Source organism: Chiloscyllium plagiosum, unplaced genomic scaffold, assembly GCF_037043375.1.
Source record: "Chiloscyllium plagiosum isolate Xiang-an unplaced genomic scaffold, Cpla_swu_hap1 HiC_scaffold_8, whole genome shotgun sequence".
Taxonomy (NCBI): domain Eukaryota; kingdom Metazoa; phylum Chordata; class Chondrichthyes; order Orectolobiformes; family Hemiscylliidae; genus Chiloscyllium; species Chiloscyllium plagiosum.
This window is the reverse complement of record NW_028270146.1, coordinates 1,664,081-1,682,925: the sequence shown is the minus strand read 5'-3', so window position 1 is coordinate 1,682,925 and position 18,845 is coordinate 1,664,081. Positions and strand designations below refer to the sequence as shown.

Sequence of the window (18,845 nt, the reverse complement as noted above, 5' to 3'; positions counted from 1 at the left end):
TCCTTAAACAAAGGAACAACATTGGCTATTCTCCAGTTTTTGGGACCTAACCTGTAGCTAAACTGGATACAATGATCTGGATCAAGGCCTCAGCGAAGACGGCACAGTGGTCAGCATTGTTGCCTCACAGAGACATGCTTTTAGTAAGATGCAAACATGTTGCAGGTAGGCTTGCCTGACATCTGAAATCGGGAACAGAAAACACTCCTGTTGGAGAGCTTCATCACATACGTTTATACCATCAGTGATTATTAAATATTTGATTCTCGTCCAATCAAGTTCTCTTGGACCCCATTATTATGTCCTGCTCTGGGACTGGAAGATATTGTCCACCATCTCATTTTGATTCTTCTAATCTCAAGCATTTTTTCTGTCCATCCAATCCCCACCCACTCCACCCCCTCCCACCCAACCACACCCACTGTACTCTCTCTTCCCACTTACATCCTTTTCCCTGCTCCACCCACTCTCACACATCCTCCATATCCTCTCTCTCACAGGCTCTCTTACTCCTCGTTGCTTCCGCGCGGTACACTGTCATCTCTGATTTTCTTTCTTAAATTATTCTCAGGGTTGCTGTACATGTTGCTGAAACACCTGGTGGATCGATATAATATTTACTATGCCTGCGTTCCCACTAAACTCAACCATCGGCTACACTCTGCTGCAATCGGCCAAGTCATCATTGCACCAATCCTCTGCATGTTTTGGCTCCTCTTCTTCTCAGTGCTGAGACTCGGTATGTAGTCACCTTACTGAACATTGCAGAGTGACTAGGAGTTTTATTTGTAAAACTGCAGATGCTGACAAGATACTCCATCCTCCCTGACATTGACCCAAATGAGCAACACCAGTTACCCCATCCTGATCCCAACTAACAGACATCAGAACTCCAACCTGACCCCAACCGACAGACACTAGGCTGCAGCCCACCCTCAGATGACCATGACAGAAACCTGAACAGTGTGAGATCTGACATACATCAACAGCACTTCACTGAGGCACCAAATGCTCCACCCTCAACCAAGCCCAGCTCCCAACTAGCTAACCACTGAACATCCTCAGACTAGACAGCCCGAGACTAAAGGATCCCCATCCCACCCTACCTGTTGACCAAAACAACCTTTATCTTCCAGGTTGATTTCACATCCACTGCCCTCATCCCTGACTCCAAATGGAGAAACCCAGGTTACTGCCAATTCCCCGCAACAAGGAAGCAAGCTGAACAGATTTTAACCTGAGCCAGGTTCAAGAGAATTTAGATGCTGATCTATTTTACTGAAAGTTTACAAGAGATTTGAGCACCTTTTATAGCAGTAATTATGGTTGTATTTCTAGGACCAGTCCAACCCATCACCCTCTTCACCTTTATCACTCTGCTCCTCTGCATCATCTTCTCGCTGTTTGGATTCTGCATCAAAGGACTGCACAAACTCCAACCTCAAAACTACCAGGTAAATAGTGTCCAACTGAAAGGGACATGGGGCATGGAGGCTGCTGTCGCTGTGAGGGGAAGGAAAGCAATTAATGGGACGGGGGAGCAAGCTGTTAGGGAAGGGGGTGTGAAGGCAAGGTATAGGAGAGAAGTGGGAGGAGTGTGAGGAGAGACCAGCGATAAAGAGAAAAATGGCAAGATTTAAGGAGAAAAGAAAAGATGATGAGTAGGATCAGCTAAGAAAGGATGATGTCTACGAAGTGAGTGTGTGTGAGTTTAATGTGGGTGATCTTGTGGGTAATGGAATGTGAGAAGGACAGAATGAGTATGTAGGTTGTGGTAAGGGAAAGGTCGATGGTGGAGTGGTTTAAATGGGTGAATGACATGAAGGATAGACAAGTGTATGGTGGGTAGGGCAGCACTGTTGGTAGAATGGAGTGGGATGTGAGGGCTAGGGGAAGACATCTGGGTCTATGGGGAATGAGAAAGGTCTGGGTGCATTACACAGAGGTATTATCATTATCATGAGGTACAGTTAGAGAGTCAACATGGATTTGAAAAGGGTAGGTTGTGTGTAACAAACCCCTGTCTAGAGAAGACTTTGAACGAGGTGCGTTCGAGCCAAAAAAAGAGCTGTCCCAATCTTGATCCATTGCCCTGTAGGTCACAACAAATCAAATGCATGTAAATGCAATAAAGGTTTCTACTTTCATTTTTCTTGCTACATGTTCCAGACACCTGCCAATCTGTAGGTGAAAATATCTATCCTTAACTCCCTTTTATTTCTTCCAGGAATTATGTTAATTCTGTGTGTGTGATTATTACTCTCTCTGTTATTGGAAATTCCTATTCACAGTAACCAGGGCCCTCATTTTTATCCACAGCACTCAGCAGTTAAATCTCCCTTCAGCCTCCTCTATTTCACAGAAAATAACAAAACCTATCAAGGCTTTATTGCTGAAATTCTTCATTCCTGGCAATGTCCTTGTAAATCTAAAACAGAATTTAACAAAGAACTGCAGATAAATAAAACAAGGAACTGTGGATACTGAGATCGGAAACAAATGCAGAAAGTGCTGGAGAATCTCAGCAAGTCTGGTGCCATTTGTGTAGAGAAAACCTGAGTTAACATTTCAAGTCATGGAGTCATAGAGTCCTATAGCACGGAGACAGGCCCATTGGCCCCAACTGGTCCATGCCAACCATTTCCCTGCACTTGACTCATATCCTTCTAATCCTTTCCTATCCATGTATTTGTCCAAATGCCTTTTAAATCGAGGGCCGAAGGGCCTGTACTGCGCTGTAATGTTCTATGTTCTATGTAAATGTTGGTAATGTACCCGCGTCAACCATGTCTGCTGGCAGCTCATTCCATAAAAAAGTTGCCTCTCAGGTTCCCTTTTATTCTTTCCCCTCTAACCTTAAACTGATGCTCTCTAGCCTTCGATTCCCCTTCGATTGGAAAATGGACTGAGTGCATTCACCCTTTCCATGCCTCTCATGATTTTAGACACTTCTATAAGATCTCCTCTCAGTCTCCTACACTCTAAAAGAAAAAAGTCCTAGTTTGTGCAACCTCTCCCTATAACTCAGATCATTGAGTCCTGGCAACACCTTTGTAAATTTCTTCTGCACTCTTTAATAATATCCCTCCTATAGCAAGGTGACCAAAACTGAACACAATACTCCAAGTGCAGCCTCACCAACGTCCTGTACAACTGCAACATAACTTCCTAACTTCGACACTCAATGCCCTGACTGATGAAGGCCAGTGTGCTGAAAGCCTCCTTCACTGCTTTGTTTGCCTGTGATTCATTTTCAAGGAACCGTGTACCGTGAACTCTAAGGTCCCTCTGTTCCACTACACTCCTTAAGGCCCTACCATTCACCATGAAACTCCTACCTTGATTTGACTTTCCAAAATGCAAGACTTCACATTTGTCTATAGTAAACTTCATTTGCCATTTCTCAGCCCACTTCCCCAACTGATCAAGGTTCTGCCGCAATTTCTGATAACCTTCATCACTGTCCATGATACCAACTATTTTGGTGTCATTTGCAAACTTATTAATCATGCCTTGTACATTCTCATCTAAATCATTGATATCGACAATAAACAGTAAAGGGCCAGCACCGACCCCTGAGGTACTCCACTACTCACAGGCCTCCAGTCTGACAAATATCCTTCCACTATTACCCTCTGCTTACTATCATCAACCCAATTGTGCATCCAATTTGCCAGCTTCCCCTGGATTTGATGCAATCTAACCTTCCAGAGCTGCCTACCATGTGGAACCTTATCAAAGGCCTTATTGAAATCCATAAACACCGCGTGTACCGCCCTGCCCTTGTCAACCCTCCTGGTCACTTCATCAGACAACTCTAACAAATTTGTGAGGTACGATCTCTCACTCACAAAGCCATGCTGATTATTCCTAATCAAATCCTGCATTTTCAAATGCATGTATATCTTATCTCAGAATCTTCTCACGTAACTTACCCACCACAGATTTTAGGCTTACTGGTCTATGGTTCCCAGGTTTTTCTTTGCAACCATTCTTCAATAAGGGCACAACATTCACTATCCTGTAGTCTTCCGGGATTTCAACCCTGGCTAGCGATGATGCAAAAATATCAGCCAGGGCCCTGGAAATTTCTCCTCTAGCCTCTTGTAGTGTTCTTGGATGCATTTGGTCAGGACCAGGAGATTTATCCACTTTCATACGTTCTAATACACCCAACTCCTCCTCAACTGTGATATGGACTGTCCCCAAGATATTACCAATAACTTTCCCAAATTCCCAAGTCTTCATGTCTTTCTCGTGGTAAACACAGAGAAGAAATATTCATTGAGGACCTCACCCACCTGCTGTAGTTCTACACATATATGTCCACTTTGATCCTTGAGGGGTCCTATTCTCTCTCTAGTTATTATTTTTCCTTTAATATACTTAAAGGACCTCTTTGGATTCACCCTAATCTTCTCAGCCAAGGCTAAGTCCCATGACACTTTGTCAGGACTGAAAGCAGCTGGGAAAAATGGTACTTATGCAGATGATGGAAGTGGTGACGAATGGAGGAGAATGGGATTGGTGAGTAGGAACGAGTCTGAGAGATGGAAACAGTGCCCAGAGAGAGAAAAAAAGATGAGAAGCAGACAAAGAGATTGCTAATGATAAGTCAGGAGAGAGATATATGCTGAATGTGTGTTAATAGGAAGTATAATAGGTGAAAATGGATCAGCTGTGCTGGGAACAACCATACAGAACACTTCATGCCTTCGCCTCAATGAATTTTGGGCAGAACATGAGATCAGATTTTTCTTCTGTCCCGTTTGCTCCTGTGCCCATATTGTTGGATAGGAGTCTTTTCCCTGTCCCACGGACTCCTTCTCTACCTTCAACAGGCACTCTCCACCTAGAGCCTTCCCTCTGGTCTCCTACCTGGACATTGCAAACTGTTGACATGAAATCACTTGCCTTAATTTCTCTGCTCACCTCACACATTCTAACCTACCTCTTTCTGAACTGACTGCACGCCGTGATCTGAGATCCAATCCTGATATTGTAATCAAACCTGCTGACATCTGAAGTTGTCTGGTGTACTGGTACCTAACTTGTGAAGGCTGAGTGACAGCTCTCAGACACCTCCTCTTGTCTTCCTCTGAACCAGAACCCCACCATTGAACATCAAGCTATTGTTTCCACGTCTGTCACTAACCTCATCTCATCTGGGGATCCTCCCATCCCATCTCACAAGCAGCCTCTCACTCATATGGACAGTCCCCAGGATATGACCACTAACTTCCCCAAGTTCCCAAGTCACAATCCTCTCACCCCATACAGCCGGCTTCTTCCTTCCTCTGAAAATCCACAAACAAGACTTCCTGTTGCTGCCTCATTTCCTCTTACCTTGACTCAGTTCTTTTCTCCCCCTTTGCAGTCTCTTCCCATTTAGGGGAAAGCAATATTATTATCTTGCAACTATTGATTGAGACTCAGGTAATATTCTGGGGACCTGGGTTCAAATCTCACCATGGCAGACGGTGGTGTTTGAATTTATTATTAAAAAAATCTGAAAATAAGACTCTAATGATAACGATAAAACCATTGCTGAAACCACCTGGTTCACTAATGTGAAAGAAATCTGCCATCCTTACCTAGCCTGGCCTACAAGTGACTCTGGACCCACAGCAATGTGGTTGACTCTTAACTGCCCAATTAACAACAAAAACTGAAATTGCTGGAAAACACAGCAGATCTGGTAGCATCTGTGCAGAGAAAGCAGAGTTAATGTTTCAGGTCCGGTGACTCTTCTTCAGAACTGATAGTAGCTAGGAAAAGGTTGGTATATATTTATTTGGTGTTGAGGTTATCCGTTTGTCTTTTTGTTAGTAAGGATACAATAGTTTGTCTGACATGTTTGCTGTGTCTCTTTGGTTATGGTTACGGACACACAGAACAGACTACACAGGTACAGACAAGAAATTGTCTGCCAAAAATCATTAATTTCAAAAACAACCAATCAGGAGTGGACCACCACAATCGAACAGGCCATCACCACAGGACAGATCAGAACCTTGTACAGAAAGTGAAGAGCACTACAAGACAAAATGACTAAGCTAACCAACAGCAGAGAAGGCAACACACACCTGGGTTAGAGACCGCTCCCACAGACAGCTCACAGACACGGAAAGAACAATACTGGACTCAACTATAACCACAGGGACGCCAAGACAGCAGACTTCCTAGCAGCACTAGAATGCACACTCAGGAACAATGTACTGACAGAAGAGACACAAAGTATTGTACCCCTGATAACAAGGAAAAGACAAACACATAACCTCAACACCAAGGAGAGGGAAGCACTAAAATCACTTAGAAACGATAAGAACATAATCATACTACCAGCAGACAAAGGCAGAATGACAGTCATCCTGGACAAAGCAGAGTACACCCAAAAAGCACAACAACTACTTGCAGATACCAACACCTACCAAAAGTGGGAGTTTGACCCCACCCCACAGCTCACCAATAGGATAAACAACACACTGAGGAACCTACAAAAAAACGGACAGATAACCAGGTCGGACCTACAGAGAATGAAACCTGAAAGCAACATCACCTCCAGATTCTAAAGTGCACAAACCAGACATCCCACTCAGACCCATAGTATCACTACCAGGGACACCATCACACAAACTGGCTAAAGAACTACAGAAACTGAAACACCTGATCAGCGGATCTAGACACTCTATACAATCAACATAGGAATTCTTGGACATCATCAGAAATATACACATAGACAAGGAAGAAACTATGGTCTCATTCGACGTAACGGCACTGTTCACGTCTATTGACAAAGCCCTAGCCAGAGAAACAATAGCCAACCTGCTGAACAGACATAACAGACAACAGGACGTTGAACCCATCAACAAAGACGGCATACTTAAACTACTGGACTTGTGCCTCACAACACACTTCACATTCAACAACCAAATATACGAACAAATCAACGGAACACCCATGGGCTCACCGATCTCGGGACTCATAGCAGAAACAGTAATGCAAAGGTTAGAACAAACAGTCTTACCACAAATTCAACCCAAACTCTGGGTCAGATACATTGATGACACCTTTGTAATCATTAAAAACACGGAAATAGAGAAAACACACCGGATCATCAACGCCACACTCACAGGAATCCGATTCATGAGAGAGGAAGAAAAGGACAACCAACTCCCATTCCTAGACATGATGGTTCAGATAACACCAAACGGAGAATTCACCACAAAGGTACACAGGAAAGCCACACACACAGACCAAGTCCTGAACTATGAAAGCAACCACCCCAATAAACACAAACAAAGTTGCATCAGGACACTATTCAAAAGGGCCACAACACACTGCAGCACACCAGAACTGCAAAAAGAGGAAGAGGAACACCTGTACAAGGTATTCGCCAAAAACGGATACCCGCGCAATTTCATCAACAGATGCCTAAGGGAAAGACAACGGAACGAGGATATGCCACAACACAAAGGACTAGCCACACTACCATACATCAAGAACATCTCTGAAATGACAGCCAGACTACTGCGACCACTAGGACTTATAACAGCACACAAACTAACAGCCACACTCAGACAACAACTCACCAGAACGAAGGACCCGATACCCAGCATGAGCAAAACTAATGTAGTGTACAAAATCCCATGCAAGGACTACACAAAACACTATTTAGGACAAACAGGAAGACAGCTAACGATCCGCATCCACGAACATCAACTAGCCATGAAACGACACGACCAGCTATCCCTAGTAGCCACACACGCAGACGACAAGCAACATGAATTCGACTGGGACAACACTACCATTATAGGGCAAGCCAGACAGAGAACAGCCAGGGAATTCCTCGAAGCATGGCACTCCTCCACAAACTCCATCAACAAACACATAGACCTGGGCCCAATATACCGGCCACTACAGCGGACAGCTGAAATTGACAACCGGAAGCGGCAGGGACAGGCCACTATAAATGCCGGAGGAAACACCACAGAAGCGCTTCACAGGAGGCTCCCAAGCACTGAGGATGTCACCTAGACAGGGGATGAAACGTTTGCAACAAAAACTTCCAGCTCGGTGAACAGAACCACAACAAGGCAACATGACAGACACCTGAGTTAGAAACGTCTCCAACAGATAGCTTACAGACACAGAAAAAACTGTACTAGCCAAGGGACTCAACTACGATCACAGGGACGTAAAAACAACAGACTTCCTAACTGCACTGGAATGTAAGTCGGAACTAACAGACTAACCAAAGAGACACAACAAACAGTCAGACAAACTATTGTACCCTTTTACTAACAAAGACAAACAGACAACCTCAACACCAAAGAGAGAGAAGTCATAAAAACTCTCAAAAATGACAAGAACAGAGCCATAATACCAGCGGATAAAGACAGAATGATGGTTATTGAGGGCCAGACCAAATATACTCGGAAAGCAGAGAAACTACTTGCAGAGACTGACACCTACCTGCAGAGGGAGTGTGACCCATGCCACAGCTAACCAATAAAATAAAGAACACACAACAGAACCTTCAAACAAACAGACTAATAACCAGCATTGATCTACAAAGGATGAAACCAGAAAGCAAGAACACGCTGAGATTTTACAGTTACCCAAAGTACACCAATCAGACAATACTACTTAGACCCATTGCAGCACTGCTGAGACCGCCATTGCATAAACTGGCAGAAGAACTCCAACACAAATGGAAACATCGTATTAGCGGATCCAAGCACTCCATCCAATCATCACAGGAATTTCTGAACAACATTAAGAACATAAACATAGACAAGGATGATGCGATGATCTCATTCGATGTAACGGCACTGTTCAATTGACAAAACTTGAGCCAGAGAGACAAACAGAACAGACAACACGACTGGGAACCCATCAACAAGGTCTGCATACTCAAACTACTAGCCCTGTGCTTGAAGATACACTTCACATTCAACAACCAACTATATGAACAGATCAGTGGGACACCTATGGGCTCACCCATCTCTCGGCTCATAGCAGAAGCAGTGATGCAAGGACTGGAACAAACACAAATCCAACTCAAACTCTGGATCTGATACATAGATGACACCTTTGTTATCATTTAGAGAACAGAAATTGAGAACACACACTGGATTATTAACACCATACTCACAGGGATCAGATTTACAAGAGAGGAGGGAACCAACAATGGTTGTGGTGGTACAAAAAACACAGAATGGTGAATAGTGTATAGGAAGGCCACACACACTCACCAGGTCCTGAACTACAACAGCAACCACCCAAACACAAACAAGAGAAGCTGCATTAGGACCCTGTTCAAAAGGGCTACAACACACTATGGCACTCCCAACCTATGAAGGGAAGAAGAAGAACACCTCTACAGAGTATTTGGCAAGAATGAATATCTCTGCAACTTCATCTGCAGATATCTAACAGGGAACAAAGCGATGAGGACATGCCATGACCTAACTCACTCGCCACGCTACTTTATGTAAAAATATCTCGGAACTGACAGCCAGAATTCTCTGACCATAAGGATCCATGACAGCTGCAACAGTGATGTTTGAGTTGGGGTTTCTTCAGGATCATATTTTACTCTCATCGCCACTGAAATAACTCCACAGAAGCTGATATCCTGTCACCAAGTCACCCTTTATTTACACAGTTACTTCAGCAAGGCATTTTTTAAAAAATTCCCTACAGTGTGGTGGAAACAGGCCCTTCGGCCCAACAAGACCACATCCAGACCCATTCTCCTACATTTACCCCTGATTAATTCACCTAACACTATGGGCAATTTAGATCATAGAACATAGAACAATACAGCACAGAACAGGCCCTTCGGCCCTCGATGTTGCGCCGACCAGTGAACTATTCTTAGCTCGTCCCCCTACACTATCGCAAAATCATCCATGTGCTTACCTAAGGATTGTTTAAATCTCCCTAATGTGGCTGAGTTGATTACATTAGCAGGCAGGGTATTCCACATCCTTACCACTCTCTGCGTAAAGAACCTGCCTCTAACATCTGTCTTAAATCTATCACCCCTCAATTTGTAGTTATGCCCCCTCGTATACGCTGATGTCATCATCCTAGGAAAATCCTCTGATCATCTTGTATGTCTCCATTAAATCCCCCCTTAGCCTTCTTCTTTCCAATGAGAACAGGTTCAAGTCTCTCAGCCTTTCCTCATAAGACCTTCCCTCCAGACCAGGCAACATCCTGGTAAATCTCCTCTGCACCTTTTCCAATGCTTCCACATCCTTCCCAACATATGGGGACCAGAACTGTACACAATATTCCAAGTGCGGCCGCACCAGCGTTTTGTACAGTTGCAGCATGATATTGCGGCTCTGGAACTCAATCCCTCTACCAATGAAACCTAACACACCGTATGTCTTCTTAACAGCACTGTTTACCTGGGTGGCAATTTTCAGGGATCTATGCACATGGACTCCAAGATCCCTCTGCACATCCACACTACCAAGAATCTTTCCATTGATCCAGTATTCTGCCTTCCTGTTATTCTTCCCAAAGTGCATCACCTCACATTTAGCTACATTAAACTCCATTTGCCACCTCTCAGCCTAATTCTGCAGTTTATCCAAGTCCCCCTGTAACCTGTAACATTCTTCCAAATTGTCCACTACTCCACCGACTTTAGTGTCGTCAGCAAATTTACTAATCCATCCACCGATGTCTGCGTCTAAGTCATTCATAAAAATGACAAACAGCAGTGGTCCCAAAACAGTTCCTTGTGGCACACCACTAGTAACTGGATTCCAGACTGAATATTTTCCATCAACCACCACTCGCTGCCTTCTTTCAGAAAGCCAGTTTCTAATCCAAACTGCTAAATCACCCTCAATCCCAAGCCTCTGCATTTTCTCCATAAGCCTACCATGTGGAACCTTATCAAAAGCTTTACTGAAGTCCATGTATACCACGAGACCTGCCCTACCCTCATCCACATGCTTGGTCACCTTCTCAAAAACTCAATGAGCTTTGTGAGACACGACCTGCTCTTGACGAAACCATGTTGACTATCTGGAATCAAATTGTTGCTTGCTAGATGATTATAAATCATATCTCTTATAATCCTTTCCAAAACCTTTCCTGCAACAGAAGTAAGGCTCACTGGTCTATAATTACCTGGTTAGCTCTGCTCCCCTTCTTGAACAAGGGCACGACATTTGCAATTCTCCAGTCCTTTTGTACTAAACCTGTAGACAATGACGACTCAAATGTCAAAGCCAAAGGCTCTGCTATCTCCTCCCTAGCTTCCCAGAGAATCCTCGGATAAACCCCATTCAGCCCAGGGGACTTGTCTACTTTCACTCCTTCTAGAATTGATAACACCTGTTCGTAACTAACCTCGATCCTTTCTAGTCTAATATCTCGTACCTCATACTTTTCCTCTACAATATTCTCCTTTTCCTGAGTGAACACCGATGAGAAATGTTCATTTAGCACCTCTCTGATCTCCATAGGGTCCACACTCAACTTCCCATTTCTGTCTTTGACTGGCCCTATTCCTATCCTAATCATCCTTTTATTCCTCACATGCCTATAGAAAGCTTTAGGATTCTCCTTTATTCTATTTGCTGAAGACTGCTCGTGTTCTCCCTTTGCTCTTCTTAACTCTCTCTTTAAATCCTTCCCCGCTGATCTGTAACTCTCCATCGCCTCATCTGAACCATCTTGCCTCATCAACACATAAGCCTCCTTCTTCTTCATAACAAGAGATGCAATTTCTGTCGTAAACCATGGTTCCCTTACCTTATCACTTCCTCCCTGCCTGACAGGGACATAGCTATCAAGGACATGCAATATCTGTTCCTTAAACCAGCTCCACATTTCCATTGTCTGCATCCCCTGCATTTTGCTACCCCCATTCTATGCATCCCAATTCTTGCCTAATCGCATTATAATTGCCCTTGCCCCATTGATAATTCTTGACCTGTGGCATGCACCTATCCCTTTCCATCGCTAAACTAAACGTAACTGAATTATGGTCATTCTCTCCAAAGTGCTCACCTACAACTAAATCAAACATCTGGCCTGGTTCATTACCAAGCACCAGATCCAATGTGACCTTCCGTCTTGTCGGCCATTTGACACATTGGACAAACCCTCCTGTACACATTGGACAAAAACTGATCCATCCGATGTACTAGAGCTATTACATTTCCAGTTAAGTTGGGAAGTTAAAGTCCCCCATAATGACCACCCTGTTCCTTTCACTCCAACCCAGAATAATTCTGCTAATCCTCTCTTCCACCTCCCTGGAACTCTGCAGAGACCTATAAAAAATTCCAAGCAGTGTGACCTCTCCTCTCCTGAATTTAGCATGGCCAATTCACCTGACCTGCACATCTTTAGACTGTGGGAGGAAACCCACGCAGACACGGGGAGAATATGCAAACTCCACACAGATAGTTGCCCATGGCGGGAATTGAACCCAGGTCCCTGCCGCTGTGAGGCAGCAGTGTTAACCACTGAGCCAACGTTCCCCATGGTAGGCTCATTCATAAAGTCAGGAGATATGGGAAACAGGGAGATTTGGCTATCTGGATTCAGAATTGGTTGGCTGACAGAAGGTAGAGAGTGGTTGTAGATGGAAAGTATTCTGCGTGAAGATCAGTGGTGAGTGGTGTCCCACAGGGCTCTGTTCTTGGGCCTCTGCTCTTTGTAGCTTTTATAAATGACTTGGATGAGGAGGTTGAGGGGTGAGTTACTAAATTTGCCTATGACACAAAGGCTGGAGATGCTGTTGATACTATCGAGGGCTACTGCAGGCTGCAGCGTGACGGAGACAGGATGCCGAGCTGGGCTGGATAAATGCGAAGTGATGCATTTTGGAAGGTCAAACTCGAATGCCACATATAGGATTAAAGACAGGATTCTTGGCAGTGTGGAGGAACAGAGGGATCTTGGTGTTCGAGTGCATAGATCACTCAAAGTTGCCACCCAAGTGGATAGGGCTGTTAAGAAAACATATGATGTTTTGGCTTTCATTAACAGGGGGATTGAGTTTAAGAGCCGCGAGGTTTTGCTACAGCTCTACAAGACCCTGGTGAGATCATGCTTGGAATATTGTGTCCAGTTCTGGTCGCCGTATTATAGGAAAGATACAGAGGCTTTGGAGAGGGTGCAAAGAAGGTTTACCAGGATGCTGCCTGGACTGGAGGGCTTGCCTTATAAAGAGAGATTGACTAAGCTCAGACTTTTCTCTCTGGAGAGAAGGAGGAAGAGAGGTGATCTGATCTAGTTATACAAGGTAGTGAGAGGCTTGCGTAGAGTCAATAGCTAGAGACTTTTCCCCAGGGCAGGATTGACTGGAACAAGGGGTCATCATTTTAAGATATTAAGAGGAACATATAGGGAAGACGTCAGAGGTAGGTTCTTTCCGCAGAGAGTTGTGAATGCAGGGAATGCGTTGCCAGCGGTGGTGATGGAAGCAGAGTCATTAGGGACATTTAAGCGACTGCTGAACATGCACATGGACAGCAGTGAATTGAGGGGTGCGTAGGTTAGGTTATTTTATTTGAGATTAGGAATAATCCTTGGCACAATGTTGTGGGCTGAAGGGCCTGATCTAAGCTGTACTTTTCTATGTTCTATGTTCTATGAAAAGTCCTTGACTCCAGTACTTACCTCTTCAGAGTCAGCTATCAGAGTGCCAGAATCTCTGACACTCCTGTTCATATCTGTCAACCAGGACTCCATAATTAGACCAGATTAACAGCTCCAATCAGGGAATTCATATTCTATGAGAATTAAAAGAACTACTGATGCTGTAAATCTGAAACAAAGAGTTACGTTTTGAGGCAGGGTCACCTGACCCAAAACGTTAACTTTGAATTACCTTCACAGATGCTGCCAGACCTGCAAGGCTTTTCCAGCAACTTCTGTTTTTGTTTCATATTCTATGAGATCTAGCTACCTCATCTTATTACAATCACTACAGTCCTGTCACTCACGCAGCTGCTTGACATCACCTTTTACTTCCTGATACTGAGCTGTTTTTGGATCCAACTTGTTACTTGCTTTGGGATCTCAGGAACTTTCTATTTACTGATCAGTCTGTCAAAAACCTAAGATCTATATGGACAACATGAAATACACTCTCCTCATCGATCATCATCAAAATACTCAGTCATGTCGGTCAAATGTGACCTTCTCTTACCAAATCCACGATGACTGTCCTTCCTTAATCCATACCTTTCCAAATGACATTTTATACTATCTCTCAGAATTTATTGTGGTAATTTTCCCACCGTGGAGGCTAGGCCATTCGCCTATAAATACTACTCCCTTTAGTTGGCCTCTCGTCTTTTGGGATCATGCCTGTAACTGGAGAGGATTGGAAAAGTGTTGGTCACTGTTTCCTCCCATGCTTTTTCTAAGAGTCCAGGCACATTTTATCTGGACTTGGGGATATATCCACTTTTAAAGATGCTAAATAGCTTCAATATTTTATCCCTCACTTCATTTATACCATTCAGTATTTAACTCTCCTAATTAACTCCAATATCCTAACTAAAAATCTAAAGAACTGTTGATGCTGGAAATCTGAAAAAAGTACACAAATTGATTAGATTACTTACAGTGTGGAAACAGGCCCTTCAGCCCAACAAGTCCACACCAACCCGCAACCCAGTTGCAAGTGGAGTTCCGCAGGGATCAGTTCTGGGTCCTCTGCTGTTTGTAATTTTTATTAATGACTTAGATGAGGGAGTCGAAGGGTGGGTCAGTAAATTTGCAGATGATACGAAGATAGGTGGAGTTGTGGACAGTGAGGAGGGCTGTTGTCGGCTGCAGAGGGACTTAGATATGATGCAGAGCTGGGCTGAGGAGTGGCAGATGGAGTTCAACCCTGCCAAGTGTGAGGTTGTCCATTTTGGAAGAAAAAATAAGAATGCGGAATACAGGGTTAATGGTAGGGTTCTTAGTCAGGTGGAGGAACAGAGGGATCTTGGGGTCTATGTACATAGATCTTTGAAGGTTGCCACTCAGGTGGATAGAGTTTGTAAGAAGGCCTATGGAGTATTATCGTTCATTAGCAGAGGGATTGAATTCAAGAGTCGTGAAGTGATGTTGCAGCTGTACAGGACTTTGGTTAGGCCACAGTTGGAGTACTGTGTGCAGTTCTGGTCGCCGCACTTTAGGAAAGATGTGGAAGCTTTGGAGAGGTTGCAGAGAAGATTTACCAGGATGTTGCCTGGAATGGAGAGGAAGTCATACGAGGATAGGTTGAGAGTTCTCGGCCTTTTCTCGTTGAAACGGCGAAGGATGAGGGGTGACTTGATAGAGGTTTATAAGATGATCAGAGGAATAGATAGAGTAGACAGTCAGAAACTTTTTCCCCGGGTACAACAGAGTGTTACAAGGGGACATAAATTTAAGGTGAAGGGTGGAAGGTATAGGGGAGATGTCAGGGGTGGGTTCTTTACCCAGAGAGTGGTGGGGGCATGGAATGCGCTGCCCGTGGGAGTGGTAGAGTCGGAATCATTGGCGACCTTTAAGCGGCATTTGGATAGGTACATGATGGGTACTTAATCTAGGTTAGAAGTTCGGCACAACATCGTGGGCCGAAGGGCCTGTTCTGTGCTGTATTGTTCTATGTTCTATGTTCTAACCCACCCATACCCCTAACACTACGGGCAATTTAGCATGGCCAATTCACCTGACCTGCACATCTTTGGACTGTGGGAGGAAACCCACACAGACACAGGGTGAATGTGCAAACTCCATACAGTCAGTTACCTGAGGAGGGAAATGAACCCGGGTTTCTGGCGCTGTGAGGCAGCAGTGCTAGCCACTGTGCCACTGTGTCGCCCATAAGCTCAACAGGTGTGGCAGCATCTGTGAAAAGAAATCAGACTTAATGTTTTAGGTATAGTAACTGAGTTCTGAGGAAGGATCACTGGATCTGAAACGTCAATTACAATATTCTATTTTGCCAAACAGTCACAAAGCTTTATTTAAGAGCTGTGCCTACACGTTAATTTGCCTGTACAGTTTGAGTACCAAAAGCAAATGGTCTAATATTATCTTACATGGGTTATTGGCATCAATGACAATTTGTTGCGCATCCCTAATTGCCCTCAAGCTAATCAGTTCTCTCGGTCATTTCAGAGGGCAATGAAGAGTCAACTACATTATGGTTGGTCTTTCTTAAACTGTAAGCCCATTATATAATCTGCAAACTTTTCTTGCGCATAATTGTTGCTAAAGCTTTTTCTTTTCCATTTGTGCCATAGCACTCATTCATTTCTGTAAGAGATCCAGAGCATAATAAACTTATCTACACTTTCTATCTTTCTGCATCTGAAAGACTACTGTGCCCAACAAAGTTGAGCATGTATCTTCTGCTGCTGTGGTTAGTAGATGTGGATTGTGATATGCTAGGATTTCTGAGGAAACCAGGAGTTGCTTTCTTTGTCAAAAGCTTTGACACTGACATTCCGATAACATTTTCAGCCCTGCCTTATTGTCATCTTAAACACTCATTTACTTTCTGGGTTTGGGAAAAACTTCCCATTATTTTGCTATTCTATTCTATCATTCTGAATATTTGAAGTTTGATGATATCACTCAGTGGTGGAAATACCCTAATATCCTTGGTTTTATGTGGATGCACTGATTTTTATTTTATTCATTTGTGGTATTTGGGTGTCACTGGTTGGGCCAGCTTTTATTGTCCATGCCTAGTCGCCCATTGAGAAGGTGGTGGTGAGATGCCTTCTTGAACTGCTACAATCCATGTGCCATAGATAAACCCACAATGCCCTTAGGGAGGGAATTCCAGGATTTTGACCGCGAAACTGTCAGAACAACGACATATTTCCAAGTCAGGATGGTGTGTGCCTTGGAATTTACACATGGAGTTGTTCCTATGTATCTGCTTTCCTGTCCTTATAGATGGAAGTGAGCTTGGAAGGTGTTTGTGAATTTCGGCAGTGCATCTTATAGATGGTGCACACCACTGACTTGGGAGCAGCGCCACGTCGTGGTCCACATAGGCATCAACGACATAGGTAGGAAGAGAGATGGGGATTTAAGGCAGAAATTCAGGGAGCTGAATTCAGAGAGGAGTTGAACACATGGCTACAGGGATGGTGCAGGAGGGAGGGTTTTGGATTCTTGGATAATTGGGGCTCTTTCTGGGGTAGATGGGGCCTCTATAAGCAGGATGGTCTTCATCTGAACCAGAGGGGTACCAATATCCTGGGGGGGGAAATTCGCTAAGGCGATTGGGTTGGGTTTAAACTAATCCAGCAGGGGGATGGGAACCAAAATTGTAGTTCGAGTAGAGAAAAGGTTGAGAGCAGGGAGGTCTGAAATCAAGTTTCAGGGACGCAAGATGGCACCGGGAAGCAAGAAGTTGGTTTGAAGTGTGTCTACTTCAACACCAGGGCCATCCTGAATAAGATGGGTTGGTACCTGGGACTTTGATGTTGTGGCCATTTCGGAGACTTGGATAGAGCAGGGACAGGAATGGTTGTTGCAGGTTCCAGGATTTAGATGTTTCAGTAAGAGCAGAGAAGATGGTAAAAGAGGGGGAGGTGTGGCATTGTTGGTCAACGACAGTATTACAGTTTTACCTGCACATCCACCAATATCATTTATTGTATCCGTTGCTCCCGATGCGGTCTCCTCTACACTGGGGGGAGACTGGACACCTCCTAGCAGAGCGCACCAATCAACCAAACCGCCCTGTGGCCCAACATTTCAACTCCTCTTCCCGCTCTGCCGAGGACATGGAGGTCCTGGGCCTCCTTCACCGTCGCTCCTTCACCAGCAGATGCCTGGAAGAAGAACACCTCATCTTCCGCCTCGGAACACTTCAACCCCAGGGCATCAATGTGGACTTCAACAGCTTCCTCATTTCCCCTTCCCCCACCTCACCTCAGCTCCAAACTTCCACCTCACCTCAGCTCCCCGTGACTTGTCCTATCGGCCTATCTTCTTTTCCACCTATCCACTCCACCCTCCCCTCTGACCTATCACCTTCATCCCCTCCCCCACTCACCTATCGTACTCTATGCTACTTTCTCCCCACCCCCACCCTCCTCTCATTTATCTCTCCACCCTTCAGGCTCTCTGCCTCTATTCCTGATGAAGGGCTTTTGCCCGAAACGTCGATTTTCCTGCTCCTCGGATGCTGCCTGATCTGCTGTGCTTTTCCAGCACCACTAATCCAGAATCTGGTTTCCAGCATCTGCAGTCATTGTTTTTACCCAGTAATACAGTTGTAGAAAGGATGTTTGGGGACTCGTCAACTGAGGGAGTATGGACTGAGGTTAGAAACAGGAAAGGAGAGGTCACCCTGTTGGGAGTTTTCTATAGGCCTCCGAATAGTTCCAGAGATGTAGAGGAAAAGATAGCAAAGATGATTCTCGATAGGAGTGAGAGAGGCAGGGTAGTTGTCACGGGGGCCTTCACCTATCCAAATATTGACTAGGAACACTACAGTACGAGTACTATAGATGGGTCAGTTTCTGTCCAGTGTGTGCAGGAGGGCTTCCTGACACAGTATGTAGACAGGCCAACAAGGGGCAAAGCCACATTAGATTTGGTCTTGGGTAATGAGCCCGTCCAGGTGTTAGACTTGGAAGTAGGTGAGCACTTTGGTGGTAGCGATCACAATTCTGTTATGTTTACTTTAGTGAGAGAAAGGGACAGGTGTGTACCAGTGGGTATGAGTTACAGCTGGGGGAAAGGCAATTACGATGTGATTAGGCAAGATTTAGGAAGCATAGGATGGGGAAGGAAACTGCAGGGGATGGGCACATTAGAAATGTGGAGCTTATTCAAGGAAAAGCTCCTGAGTG

The 18,845-nt window shown here is 44.5% G+C and overlaps 1 protein-coding gene across 6 annotated transcripts in view; it reads left to right on the top strand.

Moving 5' to 3' along the window:
* Nucleotides 1–18,845, top strand: part of tmem63c (transmembrane protein 63C) — a 310,233-nt gene that overhangs the window by 231,303 nt on the left and 60,085 nt on the right. For 5 of the 6 annotated variants that reach the window (XM_043701473.2, XM_087989521.1, XM_043701470.2 and 2 more), the window contains 2 exons: nucleotides 572–739; nucleotides 1,339–1,454. The exons of the other annotated variant lie outside the window; for it this stretch is intronic. In XM_043701473.2, coding sequence (XP_043557408.1) covers nucleotides 572–739; nucleotides 1,339–1,454 — 284 coding nt within the window. The remainder of the gene's footprint in view (nucleotides 1–571; nucleotides 740–1,338; nucleotides 1,455–18,845) is intronic. 6 annotated transcript variants of the gene reach the window in all.